Source organism: Monodelphis domestica, chromosome 4 (genome assembly GCF_027887165.1).
Source record: "Monodelphis domestica isolate mMonDom1 chromosome 4, mMonDom1.pri, whole genome shotgun sequence".
In the NCBI taxonomy this organism is placed as follows: Eukaryota; Metazoa; Chordata; class Mammalia; order Didelphimorphia; family Didelphidae; genus Monodelphis; species Monodelphis domestica.
In genome coordinates, this window is record NC_077230.1 from 7,882,078 (window position 1) to 7,894,159 (window position 12,082).

At 36.6% G+C, this 12,082-nt stretch overlaps 1 protein-coding gene across 7 annotated transcripts in view; it reads right to left on the reverse strand.

Moving 5' to 3' along the window:
* Positions 1-1,066: 1,066 nt before the first annotated feature.
* JAM2 (junctional adhesion molecule 2) overlaps positions 1,067-12,082 on the reverse strand; it is a 98,792-nt gene continuing 87,776 nt past the window's right edge. For 2 of the 7 annotated variants that reach the window (XM_056826000.1, XM_056825999.1), the window contains exons 7-9: positions 6,277-6,384; positions 3,946-3,985; positions 1,067-3,125 (exon numbers count right to left, since the gene is read on the reverse strand). In XM_056826000.1, the coding sequence (XP_056681978.1) occupies positions 3,050-3,125; positions 3,946-3,985; positions 6,277-6,384 (224 nt within the window). In that variant the 3' untranslated portion in view covers positions 1,067-3,049. Of the gene's footprint in view, positions 3,126-3,941; positions 4,238-4,830; positions 4,847-6,276; positions 6,385-6,840; positions 7,090-12,082 lie in introns of those variants that run through there. The other 5 variants (XM_016433139.2, XM_016433137.2, XM_056826001.1 and 2 more) reach the window with 5 other exon arrangements.

Below are 12,082 nucleotides of genomic sequence, written 5' to 3' on the forward strand. Positions count from 1 at the left end.
CTCCCTGCGGTCAAGGACCAGTGAGCTTGCCATTATACATCTATTTTTGCTATATGTATGCAATGATGGGAACATCATAAAAGCCAGAGAGGTTAATTGGTTAAACTCTGGTGGCTGCCTGTCTTCTCCAGGATCAAATACAAAATCCTGCTGGGTGTGCAAAGCCCTTCATTAACTACTTCCTTCTTACCTTGCCAGCTTCCTTACTGCTACCACTTACTCTTGGAGCCAGTGGCATCTTCCTCTTTCCCATTTCATGAATGAACCATCCTGTGTCTTGGCTACAGACATTTTCTCTGGTTCTCCTATGCCTGGAATGCTCGCCCTCCTCATCTCTGCCTCCTGCTTCCTTGCTTTACCTGAAGTCCCAACGAAAACTCCACCTCGTAGAGGAAGCTTTTCCCAACCTTTCTTAATTCTGGTGTCGCCTTCCTCCTAGTTACTTCCTAATTATTCTGTATATAGTTTATTTGTACATTATGTTTTGCTTATTGTCACTCCCGGTAGAGTGAGCTCCTTTAGGGCAAGGACCATCTTTTGCCCCTTTTTGTGTCTTCAGCAATTAGTCTGGTGCCCGATATGATGCAACTAACAATGGAAGGAACTCACAAGAATGGGGAGTTAGAGTCACCAACACTAGATGCAATACAAATGCTTCTTGCCTTGCCCTAAGCCTTCAAGCTTGTCTCTAGAGCTCCAAGAGGAATAGGTAACCTGCTTGCTCTGGGGGAGTAAGTCCACAGTCTCATTCCAAAAATAAGTACAGAATTTATGAAATATTCGGAAGTCAGTCTGCCAAAGCATATGGATTCAATTTTAAAATGTTCTTTAAAGAAATAAAGAATAAATTAAATAACTAGAGGAATATCCAGTGGTCCTGATGGATGTGGCAACAGAAGAAAAATGACGGTACTAATAAAGATAATTTACAAATTGATCTTTCAACCAAATAACCAAAGTGGCCCTGTATAGAGCTAGGAAAATTAACAAAAATTCATTTGGAAGAACAAAAGGCCTATATAATAAAGACAAATGATGGAAAAAGTAAGAATGAAGGAGGCACAGCACTTGCTAAACTTTTTTTATCAAGCAGCAATTGTCAAAAAAACATTTAGTACTATTTTACAAAATAGAAAAATAGAATGATAAGAAAGTTTGGACAAAGAAGAAGAAACCATTGAATTCAATAATCCAGGTTCAATAAACCTGAAAACATACATTGCTTATTTCTTATATGATATGAAATGCTGGGAAAACTAGCAAGCAGTCTAATAGAATTAAATTTAGACCAGCATTTTATGCCCTATTCCACAAAAATTCAAATTAGTTATGTCATTTGAATTTAAAGATAATTCCATTAAAATTTTTGGAAGAGAAAAATATATGCTTTTCCTAACTATGAGCATGTATTCTTAATAAAAATAAGGGATTAAGAAAGTTACAAAAAGTAAAAGATTATTATAATGAAATAAAATTACAAAATTCTGATATGGAACAAACACATCTAGAATGAAGAGAAAAGTGATCAATAGGGGAAAATATTTGTATCAAATATAGTAGAAATATATGTCCAAAACTCATTCCTCCATCGAGAAATTGGTCAAAGGTTATGAAGAAATAGTTCTCTAAAGAATAATTGGAAACAGTGAACAACCACATAAAGGAATATGCACATCAGAATAAAAGGTTTTACTTCACACCCAGAAAATTAAAGGTGAAAAAAGATAGGAACAATCAGTGTTGTTGGGATGATGGAAGGACATAATATAATGTAGGACTGTAAGTGATATAGCCATTCTGGAAAATAATTTGGAATTTTGCACACACAAAAAAGGCAACTCAAATGTTCATGCCCTTTAACCTAGAAATTTCACTGATAAGTATCCACCAAAAAGAGGCCATTATAAAGAAAAATAAAAAAGATTTCACGTAATCAAAATATCTATAGTAGCACTTCTTATGGCCACAAAGAATTGGAAACAAAGCACATGCCCACTGATTGAGTCATGGCTAAATACATTCAGAGACATGAATGCTATGGACTAGTATTATTACAGAATATTATGAAATGACCAAAATGAAGACTACAAGAGACATAAGACATATAAAGCAATGTCAAGCAAAGAAAGGAAAGTCTGGAAAACAACATGATCACAACAATGGAAAGAACAATAAGTACGACTTAATCAAGACTGAAGATTGGGGCAGGAATAGAGAGCCAGGCATGGAGACAGGAGGTGCTGGGTTCAAATGTAATTTCAGACACATCCTAGCTGGGTGACCCTGGGCAAGTCACGTATCCCCCATTGCCTCGCCCTTAGGGTCTAAGACAGAGAAGGATTTAGGAAAAAACCCAAATAGGATCTCGTTTATTACACCAACCCTATGCATTAAGTCATGCCCTAATGACTGTCCCCAGATTGAGAATCAGAAAGGCTTGTCCGTGGTTAGGCAGCCACTGGCTGTCTTTTCCACTTTGAGCCTGGTGAAGGATGTCACACACAACATGCATGTCTTGCTTTGATGCAAATTCCTTTTTGTTGTAAAGCAGAGAAACAAAAGCAAATGTAGGGAATTTGGGCAAATGTTTCTGCATGAATTGGCTTATGTTGGGAGAGAGCAAAGCAGGATTGACATGGGCAGATCCGTGTTCAAACAGGCTCTTTAGTTCTGTGTGCGTCCTGGTGCCCCAGCCTGGTGCTTAGAAGAAGGCAGGTGATGCTGAGTCTGCTGTCCATAGGTGGTTCGCCTGCAGTGAGGTCTATTTCAATGCTTGTTTCAGAAACTGACAGATCCCTAAGGGAGGCGAGGGAGGCGGCACGACTGCTCAAAAAAGTCCAGAAACGCACACACAAGACTAGCAGAGAGACATAAGAGCCCCACAGAGCCATGCCAGGATGTCAAGCGCTCAAGACTGTGCCTTTCAAATCAAACACTAATGGAGGACAGGATAACATTTTAGCCAAAATGGTTTTTCTTTTTTCATGATGTAGCTTTTGTCAAACGTAAGACAAGGCACAGTTTTTTAAGACCATTTTTAATAGTTTGTTTAACAAACAGTGGTTTGGGTATATCTCAGAGGAAGGAGTCTTCTAAATGACAAAGGACTTCGTGTGCTTGAAATCCTAAAGGCAAAAAAAAAAGCATGTTTAATGGTAGGATTTCATTGAACAAATATATAATCATTAGCTATGCAAATAACTTGCTTATACATCTGGATCATTTTTTCTAAATAAAAAAGTATTTGTCATGTCATTATTCTGTGTTTAGTTGTTTCAGTTGCGTCTGATTCTTCCTTTCTAGTTGCACTTTTCTTGGCAAAGATTCTGGAGTGGTTGGCCATTTCCTTCTCCAGCTCACTTTACAGATGAGGAACCTGAGGCAAACAAGGTTAAGTGACTTGCCCAGGGTCACACAGCTAGTAAGTCAGAGGCCAGATTTGAATTTAGGAAGAGGACTGTGATGTGACTCCAGGCCCAGGACTCTCTCCCAGTGTGTCCCTTAGGGGTTCTACAGGTTGGATTAAATTGGTCTTTTAAATCCCTTCAGATTTTGTGATTCCACAATTATACAAAACTAATCTCGTGACAATTGGAATGTGTTTCTTCTCAATGCTCTGGAATTGGAGAACTATAGCTCCACATACACACTCCCCACGCTGTAGGGAGTTAATTCAGTCTTTTCTCTTCTTTTGGTTATGCTGGTAAGCATGTGCAGAAATGATATCAAATGATTTGGTCAATTTGCTGGGCTCTGCCAGATTATATCATTGACATATGATCAAAGAAACTTTTACATGTCAAAAACCAGAACTCTATTTTAGAAGGAATGAACATGAGCCTCTGGCCTTGAGTCAAGTATATGGGAAAAAGAAAAAGGATCTAATGCTTTGATAGCCCTCCCCCCCCCCCCAAAGTACTTCTATGTGTTTGGAAACGTACTTACACATTCACCCATCGCAGCTTTAGGGTCTGAATTGTCCTTCCTGTTTAGGGAGACACGGAAGGCGAGTTATTTACGAGATGACACGTCTTGGTTCTCTAGTGCATGGAAGTGCCCATCATGTCCTGGGAAGTGCGGGTTACTAGTCCCACCCAAGTCATCTTGGCCAAGCAGAGGGAAAGATCAGCCTTGATTTTCATTGAATGACATTTTTCTGGAGGGGGGCCTTGCAGTGAAACTTTCGTGTGCGTGCAGTTTTACACACAAGCCCTGGCCGTCAAGGGATAGTCAAGTGCTTGATAGTAGGAATCAAGAAGAAAATTTAAAAAAGCATCTTTCTCACCATTTCACAAAAATTAAATTGATACAAAAATGCCTGTTTCTGGCCCCAGAGGAGAAATTTTATGTCAAGAAAGTTGGACTATATGATTCATAGGATTCCACTGCAAACTTAAAGATAATATATATATACTAAGTATAGTAATTAGAATGAAAGCATTCCAAAGTGAAGATTTAAAAATTAAGTATTAATTAAGAAGACGCACGCATACTCCGGGAGAATGTCAATTCTGTGAGAACAGGCTTGGTTTGGTTTTGATATCTCCAGCCTGCATGACAGATATTGAATGGAAATGCAAGCCACAAGCAGTCTGTTGGCTACAGATCTCATTGACCGACCATATAAAATTGTAGAGAGGAAGGACTTGGGCATCATTTTATGAACACTGTACCCAGTAAGCATTTAGATCTAGTGGTCTAATTTTCATGCTAACTCTCAAAGGAAGGAAACTTACATAAATAATCACCTTACATAATTGACATATTCTAATACCCTTAAAATTATTTGCTAGGGGAAAAGAGCCCCAAACTTAAAAGACTTATACTTACTGAAAGGAGTTTTCTTCTACAAAAGAATAAGTGCACATCATTAATACAGTAGAAAATACAGAATGATACAGATTCATAGGAAGCAAAGTCTCACTTCTTACAAACTCTCTTTTAAATACACGGTTACTTTTTATCTTCTTCAACTCCTGGAATTTTATTTTCAAAATGCAATATTAGAAAATAATATTCTCAAAGAAGTTCAGTGACAGTAGGAAAATGTGCTCACTACAAATAATGAATGATTTCCTGATAAATACATCCACTTCCCAATGAATTTGGTTAGTCATTGATCCTTGTAGACTTTCCATGAATCACTGTCCTGTCTCTCTTTTTAGTACCATTTCTGTTTTATCCTCTTTAGGAATTTCAAGCCTACTGTTCTTTGACTTGGGGCTAAAGGCTACAAATAGGAAATAATCTGTTTGATTGACATACTTTTGCTGATCTCCAGCAGGTGGAGTCAGATCACCTTCATCAGGCTACAGGGGAACACTTTTGGATATTTTACAAGTCAATGTATGGCATTATCTTCTCAGTAAAACTCACTTGAAATACGTTTTTCATGCATGTTATAATCATGATCAAAGTGCATTTAAATTTAAATTTAGTGTCTGTTTAAAACATTTTTAAAGCCCCAATTCCCGGAAAGCAGAAGTTCATCGTACAATCAGCAATTCAATTGTTTACCCACAAAATCTCTAAAATATCTGTGACCCCTTTATTCAGAGAGAAGAATTCGACATGATATCTTATGAACAACAACTCCAAAGAACTTCTCTGGAACTGAAAAACCCATTTTCCTCTTGGTAAGGAGAGTGTGTATTTAGGAGGTCATTCTACTGTGGTCCTAGGTTTCTGGATGCATTTGATCTAACTTTCATACTATCTCTCAGAGGAAGTAGACAAGCCCAGTGTGTACTTTATACACTCCAATCTCCTGAGAATTGTTTGCTCACACTGTGTTTCCCAACATATATGGAGCTACATGGTTCCAAAGTGAAAACAAAATCAGTTTCAATTGTATAGTATATGTTTAGTATATATAGCAAAGCAATTTTTAAAGTGTCTATTGCTCTTGGCTCTTCTTTCAACTATTGGGCATATTGTTTTTTAAAAAGATAATGCTGAATACCTTACTGCTCTCTGCTAATAAAGCATTTGGGCCAGAAATGGAATTTTATGTCAGCAAAACAATTCTTATCCTTAACAGCATCTCTTCAATGTGCCACATTGAACCACTCAAACACAAATCTCTATCCTTCAAACTTAGCTTTAAACAACGTTTTTCTCGTCATTATTTGCCTAGTTCCTGCATTACGTACCCCTGTTACCCTAATGACATTTTCTATTTCAGAAATTAAATGGACAGAATTCAAAAACTATCATGATTCTGAAGAAGAAACAGCGTCTTGTCTCTGTGTGTGATTATAGGAGATTTTTACTTACTTGCAAAGTAACCTTTCTTCTGAGCATAGCAGGCTCCGAGGCCACATAATAAAATCAATAAGGCCACAGTTATTACAGCTCCTAAGATACCGTTTATATTGAGGTCATCTAGAATCAAAAATAAAATTCACATCAATTCACTGTAAAATAGATGAAATAGATGAAGTCATTAATATGAAACAAATTGTGCTCAACTTTTCATTTCTATGAATTGGCTCCAAATTATATGAGAAATGTTATAGAAAACTATTTTCCTGTGTTTTAACCAAAAAAAGTTGTGATAAAACTTAAAATCTAGGACATTTTCCATTTGGCTTGCATTTCAAAAGGAAAAATGTCTTAAATCCCCACTTTTTAATACCGCGGTATCTCTTCTAATAGTTGTAGTATAAATCTACGTTTGCATTCAATAAATTATTTGGAGGAAATGTTTATATAATTTCCTACTACTTATTACATATATTTAAATGTATTTGTTGATAGAGATTTTCAGATGAAATATAGAAATATTAAATTAATAGGGCATATTTAGTATTAACATATTACCTACCCCTTTTTAATAATCATATATCTTATGTATAGACTGGGCCTACACCTTTGATATAATTAGTATAGGGAATTTTCAAATGAGGAAACTCTGTATCAGTATCACCTTCTTGGGACCTTTTAATCTTAGCGAACTGCCTGAGGAACTGAGAAGTTGACTTGCTTAGAGTTGCACAGCCAATGTGTATCAGAGATGGGACTTGAACCCAGGTCTTCCTGGCTTTGAAGCTTTCTCTATACTGTGCCATATTACCTTCCAATAGACAGCTGTTTAAAAAACAAAACAAAGCAAGAAAAAAATTGCAGAATGAGAACTCTTGAGGCCAGAGACTGGCTTATTTTTCCTTTTTCAGTATTCCCAGCTCTTAGCATAATACCCAGGACATAGAAAATAATAAATAATAATATGTAATAAGTATTTGGTGACTAACTAATTAATCTTAAATCCACAAAGGTTCAGCCATTTAGTCAAATTCAATTAAAAATTGGAGGGAAAAACTAAAATTCTCTGATTTCTTGTTCCCATTCCTGAGAATAGCTTATATTTTATGACTGGGGGCAGCGAGGTGATGTAGTAGGTAGAGCACTGGCTCTGGAGTCCCAAAGACCATAGTTCAAACATAATCTCAAGCAGTTCACTTGCTGTATGAATGAATAATTGTTAACTCCTGCTTGCATGAAACTGGAGAAAGAAATGGCACCACGTCAATAGCCTTGTCAAAGAAGCCCGGAGGAGTCACGAAGAATCGGACATGACTGAACCACAACAATATTTGAGAGTAGATAATTCAGGATTCTCTTTTAATAGATGAAGACTCTAAAGTTCCCCAAGGTTAGTGAACTTGCCCAGGGGCCCCTCATGCAGAAGTATCAGAAGCAGAAATTGGAATTGGAATGGATGTGCATGAATGAAAATACTCTGAGATGATAAAGAGAAAGTCTTCACATTCAAGTTATAGAGAGAGTTGCAATGGAAAAAGCTATAGACTATGGGTTAAGAGACAAGTCCTGTGTATCATTAGATGCCTGTATGATGCTGGGAAAATGACTTCCCCAGCCTCAGCATCAATTCCTCCTTGGGTTGATCAATGGCACCAGATTAATTTGATAAGGTGCAAACATCACTTTGAACCTTTATTTGGGACTCTGATTCCATTTTCCTATGGAAGGTGTGAATATGCCCATTTACAAGTCACTGAGAGATCTGATCATACTTCTTGGCTCCTAGTAATTACAGACTCACTTATGCATTATTGAGGATTAAGGATTAAGGCTCAGATGATTATAAATCCATTGGCCCCCATGTCACATTCACCGTTCTTTCGTTCCTCATGTTCTGACTTGAATGGACAGAAGACAGTTGGTTCAGAGGTTACTTCCACAGTGAGGGCCAGATGTTTTCTGTCTGTTAAGTAGAGTCTGTTTCATTTCTTATAATATTATTTAGTTCTGGACATATCAGAAATCTCCACATTCTTTTGAAAAAATATTTGTGCCATAAGGCTTTATTGTAATCTGCAGGTATTTAACCTCTTGAGCCTCACCTGTATTTTCCTCCATATATTTTCACCATTCTACCCTATGTCCGTCTTTGTGTGGAAGTCGCTGAATGTTGAAATATATACTATTTAGTCTTGATCAATGGCACATGTAAAACCCAGTGGAATTGCATGTTGGCTACGGGAGGGGGGTGGGGAAAGGGGAGGAAAAGAACATGAATCTTGTAACCATGGAAAAATATTCTAAATGAATTAATTAAAGAAGATTTTCCAAATTAAAAAAAAAATAAAAAAAGAAATATATACTATTTGGCCCATGATTTTACTGGGGTGCGGCTACTGCACATGCTACAGCTTCTTTAAGTCAGAAGTAAGAGTTGTGGGAAAGGCGGACACCAAAGGTCACTTAAAAGCCCTGAAAAGGGCTCAGCAAGCCCTTTTGTCCTCCTGGAATGGCCCAGACACACTATCTACCCAGAAGTAATTAAATATGGAGATGGAATGGTTAGATTTTAAGGAAGATCAATTGGACAGATAAATGGAGTAGGGAGAGGCAAAGTGAACAACCAGCAGGTCAGTGCGATAATCTAGGTATGAAGTGATGAAGGCTTTCCCAGAGTGGTGGCAATGTCAAAGGAAGGTAGGGGATATTCAGGCAAGGTGACACAAAGATTTAAATAGTAGGACGTGGCAATAATAAACAGGTAGGAGTCTCAAGGTAGAGTCTCAAGAAATGAGACTAGAGGTCAGGAGAGATGTTAGGACTGGATAAACAGATCTGAGAATAATTCACATACAGATTATAATTTAATCCACTGAAAATGATAATGACACCAAGAAAAATAGTGTAGAGGGAGAAGGAAAGACGACCAAAGAGGGATCCTTTTGGACAGACCTACAGTTACCAGGCACTCTCTGGATAAAGATTCAGCTGGGAAGGAACAGTTAGATGGGTAGGAAGAGAAAGAGAAGAGTCACAAAAGCTAAAGAGAAATGCCAGTAAGCATCCAGGAGAAGGGACTGATCACCAGAATTAAAAACCACACAGAGTTTTAAGAATGAGGATTGAGAAAAGACCATTAGAGTTGGTGTTCAAAGATTACTGGTAATTTTGAAGAGAGCATTTTCAGTTGAACAACGAAGTAAGTCAGAAGTGAAACTGCAGAAATTGAAGAACAGAATGAGAGGAAAAATGAAAGATATTGATTGGAGATGACCTTTTCAAGGAGTTTAGTCACGAAAGAGGGGAGTGATGTGGAAGGATAGGGAACACAAAGGGAGGGATCAAGTAAGGTGTTTTTGGAAGATGGGGAGACATGGGCATATTTATAGGAAGTAGGAAGCAGACAGTAGGCAGAGAGAGGTTGTAGATTAGTGAGATAAAAGGGATTATAGAGAAGGCAATCTACTGGAGAAGCTGGGATGCAATGGGGTCACTTGTGCATGTAGAAGGGTTAGTCTTGACAAGGAGAAGAGTCATCTCTTCATGTGAGACAAAGATCATATTAGAAAACATCTGACTAATGTGAGATGAGGAAGAAAAGAGGGAGCTCTTGTTCAATGACCTCAATTTATTCAGTGAAATATGAGTCAAGGTTCTCAGCTGAGAGAATGAAGAGGGATGGGAAAGTTTGGAAAAGTTGCTGTGTTGAGTGGTATAGTAATAAACTAGGGAGACACAAAAGGACTGTCTTTCTGCAATCAGGGTCCTGTTGTGATTATGAAACATAAATTTGTAGTGGACTAAGCCAATGTGGTTTCTTCAATTATTCCTGCTTCACTCAGGAATACTCAAGGAAGAGTGAATTCCACTTTAAAGGTCTATTTTGGAAACAGTCAAGCTCAGACACAGAGAAAGAAAAGAGGGACTCAAAAACATCTACTGAGATTCAAAGAAAATGGAGTTTGAGTATGAGTCCATCAAGAATCCCTAGAAGAGTTCAAACAACAGTTGCAAAAGAACTAAAATTTATTTTAAAAAGCAAATGAGTGGAAGGGGGAAAAACTGGGGGGAAAAAAGCAAGACCTAGGGAGGAAAAATGTAGAAAAGGAGTTAATAGCTTCGAAGATGTTCTAAAAACACTTTACCAAGAAAAACCTTCTTAGAAATGAGAATTGGCCAAATGGAAGCTAATGACTCTCTGTGACATCAATAAATAATAAAATAAAGTCAAAAGTCTTAGAAATAAAAGAAAATGTGAAATATCTTATAGGAAAAACAACTAAACTGGAAACCAGATCAAGGAGAAATAATTTAAGGATAATTGAACTGCCTGAAAACCATCAACAGCAATAACAAAAAGATTTTAGACATCATGTCACAAGAAATAATAAAAGAAAACTGCCCAGATATCTTAGAACTGGAGGGCAAAGAGAAAGAATCCATCAGTCACCTCCTTAAATAAACCCCAACATGTAAATTCAGAGTTGAAAATTCAAGAAAGAAATATTGAAAGCAGCCAGAAAAAAAATAATCCAAGACCTGAGTTTCCACAGCCATTATCATCAAAGATTTATGAGTTGCCACTTTAAAGAACCTTCTGAAATGTGCTGGTTCAGAAGGCAAAAGAGCCAGGCTTAGAACAAAGAACAATCTACTCATCAAAATTGAATACAATTCTATAGGGGAGGAAATGGATCTTTAATGAAATAGAAGACATACATAAGGGTTGGATGGAAAATATGACATACAAATACAAAAGTCATGAGAAGCATATAAAGGTAAATAAGAGCAAGCAATTATAAGGGATTCAATAAAGTTAAACCATCTATATTCTTATATGAGGGGATGCTTTTTGTTGTTGTTAATAATTTTGCCAAATATGCTTTTTGTTTTCCTAATATTGAACCACTGCTCTGGTCTTGTATAAATCTGACCTTGTCATAGTGCATAATCTTTGAAATATAACACTGTAGTTCCTTGTTAATATTTTATTTGAAATTTTTGCATCAAATTTCATTAGGGAAATTGGTGTACAGTTTTCTTTTTCTGTTTTTCTTTCTAGTTTAGATACCAAGAGGATATTTGCATCATAGAATGAAATTGGTAGGGTTCTTTCTTTACCTATTTTTTCTTTTTAAATTTTATTTTTTCTTCCAATTACATGTAAAATCAATTTCCAATATTTCTCAAAGAATATTGAATCTCAAATTTTTTCCTTCCCTCACCATTAACCCCTCATCACTTTGAGATGGTAAATAATTTTATATGGATTTTATGTGTGCAATCATGTAGAACATTTCCTTATATTAATCCTTTTGTCGAAGGAAATTTATATAGAAAAAAAATAAGAAACTGGATTCAGCCTCAGTTTTTTTCCTCTAGGAGTAGATGGCATTTTTAAAAATTATTAATCCTATGGATAGTTTTGGATCATTGTATTTCTAAGAATAGCTTTTATTCACAGTTGTTTGTTGTAAAATATTCCTAACTTAGCCATTTCCCATTTCTGAATTTTTGCCTCACTGAAAAAAGTGATTTTAAATATTTTTGTACAATAGGTCCTTCCCCTTTTTATTTATTTATTTTTATTTCTTTGGAATACAAACAAGTAAAGGTAATGCTGGGTCAAGGCACAGGTCCAAATTACTCTCCTGAATGACTAAATCAGTTCACGTCTCCCAACAATGCATTTGTGTCCCATATTCCCTCCCTTTCTGTCAAAATGGCTAATCTGATATATGTGGGCTAATACCTTCGGGTTGTTTTAAGTTGCATTTCTTTAAATAATAGTGATTTAGAGCATTTTTGTATGACTATA